General features: G+C 23.5%; 1 protein-coding gene across 1 annotated transcript; it reads left to right on the plus strand.

Annotated features, from left to right (window-relative positions):
• Window positions 1–369: 369 nt before the first annotated feature.
• PGSY75_1346400 (hypothetical protein) lies at window positions 370–18,045 on the plus strand (the record flags this gene model as incomplete). Its single annotated transcript, XM_018787498.1, has 1 exon — window positions 370–18,045. One exon carries the CDS (start codon window positions 370–372, stop codon window positions 18,043–18,045), a length of 17,676 nt encoding a protein of 5,891 aa, XP_018640240.1.
• Window positions 18,046–18,932: the final 887 nt, after the last annotated feature.

Below are 18,932 nucleotides of genomic sequence, written 5' to 3' on the forward strand. Positions count from 1 at the left end.
AAAATTGATAAACAATGATATGTTTTTATAATAATACATTTTTTTTTTAGCTTTTGCACTTTTTATTATTTATTTTTTTTTTTATTCCTTTTTATTTTTTTTTTTTTTTTTTTTTTTTTTGTTTTTGTTTTCTTGTTTTTTTTTTTTATATTTCCTTTTTTTGTAATTTTAATTTTTTCAAAAATTTTATAAAAATACATGTATCATATATGTATTTCATATAATTATAGAAAAATTGACAAACATATGTAATGTATGTATATGTATGCATATATATATATATATATATATAAGGACATAATGGAAAATAAAAAATAAAAAGATAGAATAATAAAAATAAATATAAAAAAAAAAAAAAAAAAGGTAACAATGTTTGAATCATTAGTTGAAAAACTTTTGAATAAATTTTTAGCTCCATATGTGGAAGGTATAGAACGGAATTTACATTTGGGTGTCTGGTCAGGTAATATCGTATTAGAGAATTTAAAATTGAAACCACAAATAACTGAAATATTAGACTTGTCATTTAAGATAATCCATGGAAATATAGGAAGAATAAATATACAGATACCATGGAGCAGTTTAGGCAAAAGCCCTGTGTGCGTTTTAATAAAAAATGTTCATATATATATAAAACCAAGATGTTATAAAAAAAGTGAAGAAGTTATTATAGAAGAATTAAGAAAAGCTAAAATGCATAGATTACAATTATTAGAAGAAGAAATTTCTCTTATTAAGTTACAAAAGAATAATGAGAAATCTTCTGAAAAGTCTACACTTATATTTAAATTATTAAATAAAATTATTAATAATATTCAAATAGATATTCAAGATATATTAATTCATTTTGAGGATCCAGATAAAAACTTTTCTATTGGTTTTATTTTGAAATCCTCTTCAGTCAAAAATTGTCAAAATAATGAGGACATCTCAACACAAGCAAATTCAAATGCAGAAAATAAAACATTGAATCACATAATTGAATTTAAAGGATTATGTATTTATAGCAATAGTGATATAAAATCAAGGACAAAGAAAAAAACTAGAAAGAAAAATAAAAAGAGAAATAAAGATATAGTAGAAATATTGGAAGATGATAAGGATAAAGACAATGGGAAGGATTCATCAAATGGTAAAAACACAAATGAAATAAAATATAAGAATAATGAAATTTCATTAAATAATGAAAAGTTACATAATATGAATAAGAGAGAAACAGAGCATATGGAAATATTTGATATTTCGTCAAACGTAAAAGATGATAATGATAATAATATAAATAGTAATGATAATAATATAATAAATAGTAATGATAATAATATAATAAATAGTAATGATAATAATATAAATAGTAATGATAATATTATAAATAATAATGATAATAATTTAAATAGTAATGATAATAATTTAAATAGTAACGACAAATTCTTTGATAATAATGACAAAAAATTAGATAGTAATAACAAAAATAATGACACACATGATTACTCAAAATTCAGTAGTAATGATAGTGGCAACCAAGATGATTATTTAAAAACCACCTTAAATAGAATAAGCAGCTTTTTAAAAGAAGAAGAAAATATTATTTTACACAATTATAATTTTGAATATTTAATAAAACCCTTTGACTTAGTATTACCAGTAGAACAGTCAAGTAATAAAAAAGAATTAAAAGCTAAATTAGAAATAAGTGATAAATGGGAAGGTATTACTCTCACGAAAACACAAATAACCAAAATTATAGAAATAATGAATGAAGCTAATAAATCTAGGAATCAAACCAATAAATTATTATTAAAACATGCATGGACAGTTCGATTAGATATCGAATCGTTACGAAATGAAACAAAAAACGAATTTATAAATCTATATAATAAAGTATTAGGAGAAGAATATAATATAAGTAATACAGAATTATCTGCACAAGAATTAAATAGATTACAAATTTTATATGATGTTGTAGGTGTTCGACATTTAGCAAAATGGAGACTACAATGTAGGAGCACATTAGAAAAATTTATAGAAGAAAAAAATTTAAAGAAGAAATTTTTATATGATTCAATATATAAACAACAATCTTGGTGGTCATGGGTAACTGGTAATAAAAAAGAAATTGAAAATAAAGTACAAAGTATTTTAAAAAGTGAACAAGATATAATAAATGAAAATGAGTTGTTTATGATACAAGAAGCTATGACAAATGATGATAACTATGATGTTGTTATGCCATCAAAATATGATTTTCAATTTAAACTAGCTAATTTTTGCATTAATGTATATGATGATTGTAAAAAGAGGATAACAAATAATAAAAAGGAAAATAATAATAATAATAATATTAATAATAATAGTAATAATAGTAATAATATTTATATTACAGGGGTTAACACAAATGTTAAAGATGATATGGATGGACATCATATAAGAGAAGATAAATTAAATTTTCATAATATTGTAAATGATGAATTAAGTATAAATAGTAGTTGTGAAACCTTATTGACAAGTTCCATAAATTTAAGTTCCAATGATTCAAAAGTAGATAAAAAAAGTGTAAGATATGAACGAGTCAATATATTGTCTATAAATTTTTATCAAATATATTCTTCTTTATCCTTACAATCAGTTGTTGATCATAATGATCATGATAATTTTCAATGGAAGTTTATTATTGAATTACAAAATTTTATAGCAAAACACAAAAATAAGGTATTTATGGAATTTAGGAATAATAAAAATTCCTTTCCATATAATATGAATACATCAGGAAGTCTATATAAAAATTCTATATTCTATTCATTATTATATAGTCAATCTGTTTGCGCTTATTTAGAAATTAATCATTTAGTAACAGAAAAGGGGAATACATTATCGACTATATTAAGACTAAACCCCTTGGAGCTTTATTTATCTCCATTATTAATTAAAAGTATATTGTCATTTACCTTTCCTCTATTAGATATAATTAATAAAAGTCACAAGACTGTAATGAAAAAGTACAAGAGTAAAAATGTTAGTTTATCTGTGGAAAAGCAAAAACAAAAGGAAGAAGCTTCATCAGCGACTATTATTAAAAAGAAGGAATCAAATTCTGGGACAAGAAAAAGAAATAATAAAAATAAGAAGAGCCATCATGAAATTGGAAATATAAAGAAAGAAACAAATAATGAAGAATTTCTCAAGGGTGAAGGAAATGATACGATAAAAGAAGATGATCATAAAAATAAAAATAATGATGATAATGATCACAATAATGATAATCATGATGAATGTGATGATAATAATGATGATGATAATAATAATGATGATAATAATAACGATGAGGAAGAAGATGATGATGAAGATGATGAGGATGACGAAGAAGCATTACTACAAATAAAAAAAATGGAACAATCAGAATTATTAGAAGGATTAAAAGAAAGAGGAGAAAATGTTTATAATAGAGCTGTTCAACACCTTCCAGAATTATTTGAATTTTATATACATATATGTGGTCCCATTTTACATTTCGACAATTTGACAAACGGTATAGTAGAATTGCATTTAGGTAATTTGGTAGCAAAAACAGAACACCCATGTACATATAATAAATTTAATTTAATATTTGAATTTAATGAAACGCAAATAACATGCTTAAAAATAGGCTCAGGATATATGAAGAAGGATGAAAAATGTAAAAAGGATATAAATTTTAATGAGAACAAAAAATATATAGATAATAAATCAGCAAAAGCATATAAGAAAATGGATAAAAGTAATATTTATTTAGAAATAAATGAAGAAGGCTTATTTTCAAATAATGCAATAGATAATACCGAAATGGATGATTTAAAAGATAGTTATTTTAATAGTATAAAAGAAAAGGTTTTAACGGGTGAAAAATTTTATATATTACAACCAATTCCAGTAAAAATCTATGTAGAATATGATTTGAAAATATTGAAAACAAATATTATATTAGATGGAATATTTTTTCAAATTAATCCAGATGCCATCAGTATCATTTTAGCAGTTCCAACATCTATAACTAGATATCTGACTGGAGTTTATTCTAAAAATAAGAATGAGAATGAATTTAATAAGAACAAGAAGAAAACTTCTGTAGAAAAAAAAGAAGGAGATTTAATGAAAGGAGATGATATTACAAGAGCAAGTTTGTCAAATATTGATAATGGTGCATACAAAAGAAATAGTATTACTGATATTATAAAAAGGAATAAAGAGAATTATAATATGGTAGAAATGAATAATAAAGGTATGAAAAAAGAAGAAGAATCCTTTTTATATGATATTGATTTTTTGATTAAAAATTCTTCTTTTTCAATTAAGAATAAGAAAAATTGTGAAATATTGAAATATGAAGCATGTGGTATATCTTATAAGAACTATTTACAAAAAAAAAGGAAAATTATTAAAATGGAAATAGAACAATTATGGATTTGTGATCCTAGTAATAAGCAACCTATATTTTTTACATTAACCAAGGATATAAATTCAAAGGATATATTTTTATTTAGATCTTTATCTACCTATTTGGAAGAGAAAAGTCATAACCATAATAGTATTGAACAAAAAGAAAATGATATGGAAAGTGAAAATCATATAAATGTTGGTATAGACGATGTATTAGAAGAAGATCATTTTATGATGGGCACCAACAACAATAATATTAATAATAATAGTATTAATATTAGGAAGAACAGTTTTAATATAGGTTCGAATGCTTTTGGTAGTTTAGAAAGGTTCGAATCTGCTAAAGTGATTGATGATAACGTATATATAAGTGGAGAAAATAAAAGTTCAATCAAGAATGGATTGATTGATAATTCTATTATGAATAATGTAGAATTAATAAATAATAGAGGAGAAGGTGGAAAATATATGAACACTAATAGATTTTCCATGAGTGGTATAAATCAGTTTAATAAATATGTTGGTATGAGTATGGATAGAAAAAATGAAGAGAGAAAATTGAATGTAAAAAAAGAAAATGATGAAGATAAAAATGTTGAGGAAGAAGATGATGATTTTATGGATGCTATTGAAGAAAAACAATTATCTATAAGTCTTCAAATTTTGCAAGAACATAATGAAAAGAATATTGAAGAAACTCATATTAATTTTATTATTAGTGATATTGAATTACATTGGAAATATAAGACAATAAAACAGATTTTTAAAACAATGAAAGAATATAAGAAAACATTACAATATGGTATAGAAAAAGATATGACATATATAAAAAATAAATTAAAAAATGAAAAGGATTTAAAAAATTATAAAATGTTCATATCTGAAAATGCTTTAAGAAGTGTACAAGAAACTTTGAAAAATGTTAAGGATTCCTTAAACATTTTAGATATAGAATCTGCAAAGGATAAGGATGACATAATAAATAATCTACAAGTGAATGAAATGGACAACGATCACATTAAAATTGGTGCAGAAGGTATACATGTTATGAATCCTTATTATGCGAAAGAGGAAAATTTAAATATGATAACTGATAATAAGTGGAATTTTAATCTAAGAAATGAAAAAAATAATGAAGAAATAAATATGAATAATGATAACACTATAAATGATAATAATGATATTAATAATAAAGATGATATTGAAAATAACGATTATATAAATGAAGATATTATTAATAATAATAGTTATAACATTTTGAATGATAATATTCTTAGTAAAGGACTTGATGATACATTGCCCAAATTATACGGTCAACAAAATTCATATCCAAAATATTTTTTCAACTGCTTTATAAAAAGTGCTTCGTTAGCCTTCTGGAAAAAGAAGAAAATTTTTTCTAAGATTCAAGTGAGTAATATATTTTATGAAAATAAAATATATAACAATTTTGACCAGAAGATGTTTTTGAATATAGAAAAGGGTATAATGTCAATGAATAATAAGAACATTATATCTAATAATATTAACGATTATAAATACGACTTGTTTATTTCTAAGGATAAGAAAAGGTTTGGTTCGAGTGATATGGAGAATGAGGATAGAAATATATTATTAAATGGATTAAAAAATGTAAAGAAAGAAGGGAACTTAAATGATATGCAAAATGATGATGAGCAAAAAAAAGAAGAATATACAGGAGATGATACCTTTTCGGAAAGACGAAATAGTCGAGATATATTAAATAATATAAATGTGGATAACTTATCTTTAGAAATAAAGAAAAAAAAGAAAACGATGCATAAAGAATCGAAAGAAGATTTGTTTATTGGTAAAATAAAAGTATATAATGATAAGAGGAATTATAATATATGTTTATTATGTGAAATTTCAAGAATGTATTATATTTTTTACTTGAAAGATTTAAGATTATTTTTGGAATATTTAGATGATGGTATATTAAATGTTTTTATTAGTAAATCATATAAAAAGGTAGTTCAGGCTGCTCAAACCAAATATTTTTTATTCAATTTTACTTTTATGGATCCCATAGTTATCATACCTGAAGATAAAAATATGATATATAATTATAAGGGCGAGGTGAAAAACGTATCAAGATATTTTAAGAATGAAACCAGTAATAATAACACAAAGGAAAATGAGGACATAAATGATATTGTAAAAGGAGGAGCAAAGGAATGTATACTCTCGAATGAAAAAAGAGATACAAAAATTGAGCAGAATAACAATTACAATAATGTGAATAATAAAAATATACATAACACGAATTTTGATTCTGATATTAAATCAAGTTATGATAAAAATTCCATTGGTACTAATACATATAATAGTAATAATATACCATACATTGAATCTTATTTACAATTCCACTTAAGCAAATTAAAACTTAAAAATTCCTACACCCTAAAATGTACGGAAGAAATAAGAGCAGCACAAAGAAGACAAATGATATTAAAAAAGAAGAAACATAAAGGGAAAATTGAAAAAGAAAAATTAGATAAAAATAAAGTTAAGAATGAATCATTTATAAAAACTGATATTTTACCTACTGAACAGTTAGGACCAATCGAGAGAAAAAGGAATAGTATAAATAATGATCAAGTGAAGTTAGATTTTACGTTATACATTGATATATTAGATATAGAAAGTAAAGCATGTGAAAATGGTGGTAGTACTAATATAGAAGGGGAAATATTACATAAGGTAAATTTAGGTTTCTGTTTAATAAATGCTAAGAATGGTATATTTATTTATTTAAATGGTAATGACTTATGTTTAGATTTAACTGTATTTCAACTAGCCTTTTTATTAGATATAATAAATGAAAACTTTTGTTATAAAGGTTATTTCCCAATGTGCTTTATATGTGATAAGGACGTAAGTTTGGACAGTATGATAAATTCGGAGTGGTTTAAAAAAGGAAACATGAATTTTAACAATTTTAATAATAGGAAAGAGATGAAAGGAAAATCAAATGACAACAAAAAGGAAAATAAAATGAGCAATATGAATAATAAGATGAAAGATAATTATGAAATTGGAGATGCTGTTGAAAATAATAGTATGTATGATAGCGATCATACTATAGATAAGGAAGAGGATCAGAGTGAAAATAAAATGGATAAGTCATTGACAAAAGATAAAAAAAGTGATTCATTAACAAATGATAAACCAATAATAAAAGATTCAAAAGAGAATGCAGAAAAAAAAACAGGATTGAAATTATATGTATATATAAATTTTGAAAGTTTAAAAATTAAAACAGCATTTGATAAAAATACACCTGTAGCCATCATAACATTCCAATATATAAGTATGTCATTTCGTTTAGTTCTATTAGATTTCTATTATGTTTACTTTTTTGATTTACATGGTAATTCATTGTATATTGATGATGCTAGAAAGAATTCTATCAATTATTATAAAAGGGTGGCCTACTGTTGTATTGAAAATGAAAAGAAAAAGTTGAAGAAGGAAAATAGAAACGTACATCAATTGTATAAAAATTTATATAATAAAGAAGGATATAATGATACTATTAATGAGAGTAGTGTATATGAGTATAATAATGTGGAAAGGGATTCTTGTCAAATTAATAAAGAAAATAAAATATGTGATAATAAGGAGACATATCTTTATAATAATAAAGAAATACAAGATGAATATGAAGAAGAAGTACAAAAAAGAAATAATAGTAGTAGTAATAATATTTCTGTTTCAACACAATCTTATAGAAAAGATTATAAAAATTTATTAATATATATGTTTGAAAATAATGTATTTTTAAATGAAAAGAAGAAAAGGAAAAAACAAAAAGGAATAAAAATAAAAATTAATTCTTTCATAGAAGATTTGTTATTAAATATTGAACTTGATGATGCGTATATTTGTTTTTTTTTCCTTATTTTTATAGATATATATAAATTTTTATCGACAGGATTTAATTTGAGCACGTTACACTTGTATCCGAAGCCATCACCTTATATTGTATCTTACAAGAATGAGAATAAGAAGAAAAAGATTAAGGGTCATGAATATGTAGAGAATAATGAAAGTAAAAGTATCCATAGAAAAAAAAAGATCATGTGTTCAAAGACAGAGGAAGAAAAGCATATAAAGGAACAGATTAGTATGAAATGTACTAGGTCTCAATATAAAAATAGCACACATAATAATAATAATAATAATATTCATAATAATAGTAGTATTAATTGTAAGGAAAATACCAGTATCAGTATCGAAGAGAATGTATTCAAAAGAGAAAGGATTCATTATGATGAAGAAATTATTGAAGAAAATGTCCAACTCATAAATGAAGAAGATAATGAAAAACATTGGGTACAAAAAAAGAAGAAAATTATTCGACGTAGTAGTGTTTTAGAACAATCAAAATATATAAAAGGGAAATTAAAAGAACAGAAAAATAAAATAATAACTAATATAAACGAAGTATTAAAATTAGATAATAAACCATTTCATGTAAGTTTTAAAGTGAATAATGGGAATTTTATTATTTTTACAGATGTAGAAAAAGTTTCTCATCCAATAATAATGTGGTCCAATAATTTTGTTTTTTCATTTTCTTTATTTAATAAATGTATCGTATTTAGAAAAATATATGCGATCGATAGTAAAGTGAAGAGGATTAATTATGTATTATCATCTCATGTACATTATAAGTATAATAGTATTAAGAAGAGGAACAATAAAAGCAATAATAACAATAATAATAGCGTCAACAATAAAGATAATAATAGCATGAAGAATAACAATAATAATAACAACAGTAAAAATAACAATAACAAAATATTTGATCCTAAGAATATATCGAATCCACTTCATAATTATCATAAAAAGAAAATATTACTATGTGACAATTTGAATGTTATGGGTGAAGCTGTTTACGAATCAGTTGACACAAGAACTGAGGATTATAAATTAAAAAGTAGTGTAGTAAGAAAAGATAATAATTCACCATTTATAACCGTTTTTGAATTAGATATAAATATCGGTAATTTTGATATACGTTTATCAAATGACGATGTTGAAATATTATTGAAAGCATCATCCACATTATTTGGTGATGTACCTAGTTCATTTACAAATATAGTAGTTGGCCCAGTTATACCACCGTTAACTTTCATACATAAAAAAATAAAGAATAAATTTATGCAAAATAATATTTATTATATAAGTACTACTGTCAAGGAGGAGACCGAAATGTTGTGTGAGTCTGATTTGCAAATAACAAGTATAAATTTATTAAAGAAGAGGAGGAAGAAAATTATAAGAAAGAAAGAAAAGAAGGATGCACGAAATAGAATAGAAATGGAGAGAAATGAAAATCATCAAATAAATGATGAAGTTAATATGAATGAAAAGAAAAGTGTATTAGATTGTCATATTGATGAAAAGAAAATAGGACAGGATGAATATAACGAGCTTAGTAATAAGGATGAAATATATTCTGATTCGAGTAACATGATGGAATATGTATATTATAAAAAAGTATCTGATGTTTCTTCAAGTACTAATACTTTAAGTTATTCGAATACATCTTTAAGTGAATTACATGGAGAAAAAAAAATATTATATAAGAGAGATATGAAATATGATGATATATCAGATATAAATAATAACAGTAGTAGCAACAACAACAACAATAATAATAATAATAATAATAATAATCAGACACAAAGTTATCGAGATATAAAAATTAATATAAAGTTACATAATGTAATGTGTACCTTTATAGATGATATAAGAAATTCTATTGTTCCAATTTTAAGAATGATATTTAGTATGAACATAAGTATTAATTTATATACTCATGAATGTTCATATAATATTAGTGACTTAAATTCGAAGTTAGAATATTTTAATAATTGTATAGGTGAATGGGAACCATTTCTTGAGAAATGCAATATTTCATTAGATATACATAATATTTTCCCAAACGATGAATATGATGAAGATAAGGAAGGAAACAAATCTCCTATAAGTATCATTAAGATTAATAGTATTAAAGCTTTATGGTTTAATATTACACCTCAGTTAATTAATTTGTTATTTTTATTTGTTCCTGTCTTTTCTGAGAAGGTATCTAATGGCTTAAGGAAAAATGGGAAAAAGGATATAGACCATTATAATAATAAGGATAATAAATATGTAAGTGAATGTATAAAAAATGATATATTAATGAATGATATGAATAATAAATTAAATGTTAAAGATACATCTATTAATAAGGATTTAGAAACATCTGAACAGTTGAATAGCTTAAATGACTTTTCTAGATGTGATAGTGGATCTGTCGAATTAGAATACAAAAATTTGAGTGTCAAGAGTAAGAGCATATTCGAAGATTGTTCTTCAGTTTTTAATTCCTTTCCATGTGATACAGATGGTAAGGAAGCAAATGATTTTCATTTAGATGAATTTTTAAAAAAGGAAGAGAATCGAAATACATACTATAATAGGAAAGATAACTCTGTGATATATTACGTTAATTTGACTAGCGAATACTTTTATGCCTTTTTAATGCCTGAAAGTAAGATTGAAGAAATTATGAAGAAAAAAAAATCTGCCGATACAAAAAATGTATACAAAAGTGTCAATGAGGGGGATAGCACAAATATGACGATAAAATCTTATAAATGGGATGAGAAAAAAAAAAAGGTAGAAAAGGGATACATTCAAAGGGAGAATGTTACCAAAGGTAATGGAATCAAAGAAAATGTCGTTAAAGTTAATTCCATAAAAGAAAATGATATAAAACAAAATGACATAAAAGAAAATCTAAAGAAGGAACATTCTTTAATTTGTTCGGATGATAATAGTATCCATAGCGAAGCAAATGAAGATTATATATCTGAAGAAGATCTTTTCAAAATGATACCTGATTTATATGCTAAAATTATAACGACAAATGAATTAATATCATTAGACAGACTGTTAATCAACGAAATAGAAAATAATTCGTTAATAGAAAAAAAATGTTTATATTTATATTTGATACCCATTCCACCAACAAATGTTGTTAATATAGTTCATGATATGTTTTCGAATATTAATAAAAGAGACATTGTTTTAGATCTCATGATTACAAAAAATCCAAAGAAAACTATTGAAAATTTATTAAATTACAATCAACATAAGGAAGACATACGTATTAGAAGAAATAGTATAAATAGCAATTGGACGGAACATATGATGTATGATGACAATAATAAAAAGAAACATATAGAATTGTATTTGAAAAAAATGAAAATGAAAGGGGAAGAAGATGGTGGTAGTAAGGTAGAAACGGAAAATACACATTTATTGGAGGATCACAAAATGTATTTGTTAAACAAAGAAATGTGGAATGATTATAAAAATGTTAAGGGTATTATAAAAGGAGAGGACAAATATACAAATAGTACTATTAGTAAAACTGACCATACCTCAAAGAATAACAATATGGACAATAACATAAAAGGTAATGATACTATTAATAGTAATCACAGTGATAAAGAATATGGGAAGAGACAAGACATGAGCCAAAATAATCTAAATGGTAATATCTTAAATGTTATGGTAGAAGGGAATGATGAGTTGTTGGATAAAGAGAAAAAGGTTAATAAATCATTGAGTTTATATACAAAAGAGTGTGAAAATGATGATAATAATGAGTATGTGAATGATGATGAAGAAGTATCTTGTGATAGTTCTTCTGATACATGTGAGGATTATGAATCAACTGATGATACCAATTCAATTGATGAAAGGGATAATTTGAATTATGAATATTATTTTAAATATAATAAGAAAAAGAAAAATGATTCAAATTCTATTTTTTCATCGAATAAATTTGTTGGACCCTTTTTAAGAAACACTGAATGTGTTATAATAAATTTGATTAAGAATAGTTGTACATCATTAACTACATCTTTGAAAAATAGCAATGTCATACATTTATTAAAGCCTGGTGATTTTGTGTTTGATGAGAAATATAAGTATAATTTTTCCAGCAAAAAGACTAATGAAATTATGACAAATAATAGTAACACTGATGGGATTATGACAGATGATAGTATAATTAATGGATCCATAAATAATAATAATAATAATATGTGTAACAAAAGTATATATGATAATACACTTACAAAACAGATTGTCGATAAATATGTTTCTAAAAATAGTATTAGTATTAATAATAATAAACATAATAAATCCAGTATATTAAATAAAGAAAACATTGACAAGATAAATGAATGGGAAAGAAGAAATGAAGAAATGATTAAACAAACATATATAGCATGTAAATATAGATTGAAAAATAATTATTTGCCACAAACATCGTTGGTTGAAAATGTGTGTGAAATTATATCACCTATGCCAAATTATAAAATATTATTTATGTCTTCAACAGTTAGAATTATAAATAAATGTGGTATTCCCTTAGAATTCTGTTTTTTTGATGGTAGTCGAAATCCTATATTATTAACATCATTAGAGAATAGGACTATACCTATAAATACTTTATATCCTAACCATAGTGATTCATTTAAGAATTATAAAGTATCTAACAGTTTGAATATTAATCCGAATATAAAATTAAGACAGAAGAATAATAATTTAAGTTTCACTGTAATATTAAATCATGAGTATTTATTATCAGCACCCGAGTGTGTTTTTTGTGGGCCCTCTCATGTGTACATGTCTTTTAAACCTATCAATGTGATAACAGCAGAGAATGAATATTATGACATAGTAACGGGTGGTCCCACCACAAATAGTGTGAACAATAATAATAATAATAATAATAATAATAGTATTAGTAGTAGTCATAATTATTATGGTAATAAATCAAATGTTAATGATTTATTAAAAAAGGACAAGCGAGGAAACAATGATTTAATAGATCCTATGTCTATTAATATAGAAAATGGATGGTCTGATATTTTTAGTTCTGATATATCTCAAGGGACGTATGTGAAAAAATGTAAATACAAAGATATGAATTCCTTCATGTCTAATATAAATAAAAGTAATAGTAGTGGAAATAATTATTTTTATTTCTTGGTAAAGATTGAAAATAAGATAAGTGCTTTACCTGCTGAGAAAAATTTGAAAATTATCACTATATATCCGCATGTGAGTGTTGTAAATGCTATACCAGCATTTGTAGACATAATAATAACATCAGATGTAGTAGAAGATAAGCAGAATGATTACATGTATGAAGAAAGGAATAAAATAGATGCATTAAAAAATAAGAGAGCAAGGTTATTAAAACAATGTGAAGATATAAATTCATATTTGAGTAAGGTGAATGCATCAAAATATGGTGGAAGTAAAATTTATAGTGATAGTTCATCTAGAATAACAGGTAACAAAGACAATAGTAGTAATAGCAATAGCAATAATAGTGAACATGTATATATGCAAGAGTTGAACAAATTAGAAAGAGAAATATATCATATAGATGAAGAAATAAAATATAAGAAAAAAGAATTATCTTCACCTTTAGTAAAAGGTTATGTTAATAGAAGATTAAATCCATTTTCTATATTTTATATATATGAGATAAAGAAATATACTTGTTTGAATTTAAAGATGAAGATAGGAAATTCACAATGTGAATGGTCTGATAAATTATTTTTAGTAGAAGATGATGAAGAATCTGTAACCAGATTTTCATTACATTTTAAAAAATATGCATCAGTGGAAGTTGAAATTATTAAAAATTTTAGTGGATATTTTAATTCATTGAGTAGTATCTTAGGAAATAAACAATTATATATTTTTTCTTTACCAAGATGTTTTATAGATAGAACAGGTTTAGGAATTAAGGCAATAAATTCGAATAAATATTATCCTGTTATTAATGGGATAACCTTATTAGGGGAGCATTCTCAGATTGATTTGTTATTACCTCACAAAACATATACTCATCCAAACAATAATGTGAACAGTAGCAATAATAGTGTTGAAGATGATAGATATAATTCTTATTATAAGGGTGATTTGAAGAGATCGAACAGGATGTATGATAAAGGAGGAAATCATAGAAAAGATTATAACGATGGAAACGAAAGTTATGGTAATGATGATAATGTTAATAAAAATGCAGTTATTATAGATTATAATGATATATTTAATGATTTTAATTATCCTTCACCTGCAAATAATTCTGTAATATTATTCAAAGCCACATTACCTCCTATTGGTAGTTATACAGAGACCAATGTGATTTGTAAAAATTTTTTTTATACCTTTTGTTTAAATACAGAAAAAATAAAAACAACAAATATTCCATATATTATAAGTAGAATAATTACAGTGGTTCCACAATTTATTATTAGTAATAAATTGAATTATCCTTTATTAATTAAACAATATCAGAATGACCAGATTCAAGGAGTTCGTGCAAATGATACTTCTCCTTTATATTTTACAAAAAAAAGTAGCATTTTACTATTTCAATTTAAATGTTTAGATCCTTCTAGAAATAGTAATGAGGATAAAAACCAAATGTTATTAGGTCCAAAAAATGTAATAAAAAGTAATGGAAATAAATATTATAAGTTGAATAAAAATATATATTGGTCATCTGTTATATATCCAAGTGAAAATTTCGTTGGAACAAATTATATGGTAATTAATACAGGAAATCACGAAAAATCGGATGTATACGCGATAACTTGTATACCTGATAGAGGTACGAAAAATATTATAATAGAAAAATTGGAAAGTAAAAAGAAAGGTTTTATAGCATATAATAATTCCAGTATTGCAAAATATTTAAAGATTAGAACATTCCATGATGATACGAGACATATGAAATTACAAGATGAAGAGAATTATATAGAAAAAAATATGTTTCTAAGTAACTTTTTAAAACCAACAGATATGGAACATTATTTTAATATAGAACCAAATAAATATAGCTATTTGGGATGGGTCAATCCATTTATATATGTTACTAGAAATGTACAGATAGAAATTGTTTTAGAAGATTTAAAAATAATACCTAAATCTCCATTCGTTTTAAAATTTGCTATATATAATTATTCACAAAAAACATATTATATAAATTATTATAATTTCACTTTTATTATATGTATAGAATATATAGAAGATTTGATTACAATAAAATTGAGTCATAAATTAAATATAAGCTCAAATGTTTTAGATCGTTCCACTTATTATTATATGATGAATAATAAAAGTAATATAACAAATGGTATTGCATATGCTAATAATTCACATAATAATATTAGGTCGATCAAACATATGAATAGTTGTGACAATTCTGTAACATCTAATAATGACGTTAAAGTGGGAATAAATAAAAAGAAGAAATATATGGAAATGGAAAATCAGGTAAGTATAGAAAAGTATAATATAATAAATGGTAAAGATATTTCAAATGAAGGGAATAATATAGACAAAAATTCAGAGAATAGTTTAAGTTTATCAAAAAATAGTGCTTATGCCCACAAACAAATGATGATAGATCATGATGAATATCACTATGTAAAATATATTGATGAGAAGGATGGAGGTACTGGTAGTTATAAAAATAATAGTATTTGTAGTAGTACTAATAATTATTATAAGAATGAATCTGTGAAGGTGATAAGTAATACATATAAAAATGTTCATATAATAATAAATGTAACCCAGATAGGTGTAAGTATTATATCTAATATCTTAAAAGAGGAAGTATTTTTTATTGAACTATCAAAATTGTGTGCATTGTTTTATATGAAAAATGAAGAAGAGGTAATAGATATAAAAATAACAGATGTACAAATAGATTGTCAGTTGGAATCGTGTGAAAAATGTGTGTTGTTAGCGAATAGGGGAATAAGTTCGTCAAATAATAATAATAGTAGTAGGAATAATATGATTACTGCAGGGGATATTAGTGGTAGTAATAGTGTGTATCAGAATTATCGTGATGAAAATAAAAGTTTTACAAATAATGAGAATGACATCCTTCGTTTTAAGAAAACATTTGATCGTAATTCGGACGACAAAATTAATTATATGAATCCTCTCTATGATAATAATAATAATAATAATAATAAGAACAGAGGTTCTACTACTAATAGTGGTAGTAATAATAATAATAATAGTAATAGTGTATTGAATAAGAATATGAGTGCAAATGAAGAAAAGATCTTTTTAAATATATATGTAGAAAGGTCATTTATATCACATAATGATGTGATATTTAAAAAAATACAAGTTTCCTTAGATGATGTAGAAATAGAAATGGATGCTGAAACTTTGAATGGTATAAATTTATTAACAGCAGAATATATTGAAAGTTTAAGTATTGTACAAAAAAAAAATTTGTTATATGAAGAAATACAGAAATGGACTATTTTACCTGTATATGTAAATTATAAATCACCAGAAATCCCATTAGCCATAAATATCCAATACATGCAAATAGATAAATTTACCTTAATAGTGTGGTGTTCATTTTTATTAGATAAAATGCACATGATGAGTGATTTGTTACGAATTGGATTAAGAATATTGATGGTATCAGGAAAATTAGAATTATTAGGTGCACCTGTAACATTAAATCAAGAAATTTTTAATAATATTCGTGTAAGTATTAAATCCTTTTATGCATTACTAAAAGATAAGTATAGTCATTCTATTTTGGCCTGTTTAGGATTTATAGTAGGATATAGTAGTTTAATAAATATACCTAAAATACCATTAGAAATTGGTCGAAATACTATAGGTTTAGCTGTATATGCAGTAGATAATGTGAGTGTTGGAATTGGAAGCTTTTTATCAAATTTGACATTTGATTCTGAATATATTAATAGAAGACAAAAGGAGAGAACATTTAAAACAAACACTAATATGAAAGAAGGTTTAATTAGTGCTGTTAAAAATATTGGTGAAGGAGTATTAAGTTTATCTAATATTGTAACGAAACCAATTGAAGGGGCACAAAAAGAAGGATTTGGTGGATTTTTCAAAGGAATAGGAAAAGGTGTTGCAGGTTCTTTAGTAAAACCATTAGATAAAGTAGGACAAGCTGTATCTGATGTAACTCGTGGAATAAAAGCAGAAGTATCTAAACCTATAGGTGGTCATAAATATAAGACTAAAAGGCACAGAAAACCCAGAATGTTATGGGGAGAATATGGAAAATTAAAAGAATATAATATAAACGAAGCAGAGTTAAGAGAATGCTTAGGTTTGAAATTTTCAAAAAATATTATGAAATGTTTAACAGTACATAAACAAGAAAATTATCCTCCATCACATTATGCATTATTATTATATCCAAAGGTAATTATATATGCAAATCTATATGCTAATACTAATGCCCAAAAAAATGATTTCTTATTATCAGAAAAAAAAACAGATATAGTTATATGGTCTATAAAAATAGAAGATATAACAGAAATACGAGCATCTAGTCATGGTCTCATAGTTAGAACAAATACCAGCACAAATACGGTTTATAAAATACCATGTAATAATGCTATATTGATAAATAAAATATATAGGGAATTGCATAACTCAAAAAATTCCATAAACTCAACTGTTATTTTGGGCGCGAATAATTCTGCCCTCTACAAATATTTATAAAAAGAAAATAAAATTATATATATATATATATATGTATATGTTTATTTCTTTAGATATTTACTTATTAATTCATTTATTTATTCATTAATTCATTTATTCGTTTATTTATAGTTTTATGTTTTATTATAATATATTTTTTTATTTTTTATTTTGATATATCAAACTTGTTTTTAGTAAATATTAAAAACTTCTTCAATTCTAATATTTCCATTATTTATCTAATTATATATAGTGTATTTTTTTTTTTTTTTTTTTTTTTTTTTTTTTTTTTTTTTTTTTTCTTTTTTCTTTTTTCCAGTTTGCCTTCATAGAAAAGGGGCTATTTAAACAAAATAAAAAACTATACTATAAATTTGTAATACTTTTGTATATGATAAAATTTTTCTTTTTAAACATATATTATTATAATATTTAAAAAAATAAAATAAAAATCGAGGGGACTATAAATTATATATATGAAAGAATAATAACATACAGTACAAAAGAAATAATTTTTTTTTCACAATGTGAAGAAAATATAAAAAAGGGATAACAGCAATATATAAAAAAATAAAAATAAATAAATAAATAATATATATATATATATTTATATTTATATATTTATCAAACTATTTATTTATATAATTAAAATATATATAATTTTATATAATTTTTGAATTATATGAAAGAATGTTTAAATAGGAAGATATATTTTTATATCATTTAAATGATGTTTTTATATAATATAATATAATTTAAAAAAATATTACAATATATTTACATATTAATTTTAAATATATATATATATATATATTTTTTTTTTTTTTTCATTATTTTTGTTTCCGTTTCTCTTTTGTAATTCATTTAAAGTGAAAAAAAGAAGAATAAGAAAAATAACAATATAGCTT

Source organism: Plasmodium gaboni, chromosome 13 (assembly GCF_001602025.1).
Source record: "Plasmodium gaboni strain SY75 chromosome 13, whole genome shotgun sequence".
NCBI classification, from domain to species: domain Eukaryota; phylum Apicomplexa; class Aconoidasida; order Haemosporida; family Plasmodiidae; genus Plasmodium; species Plasmodium gaboni.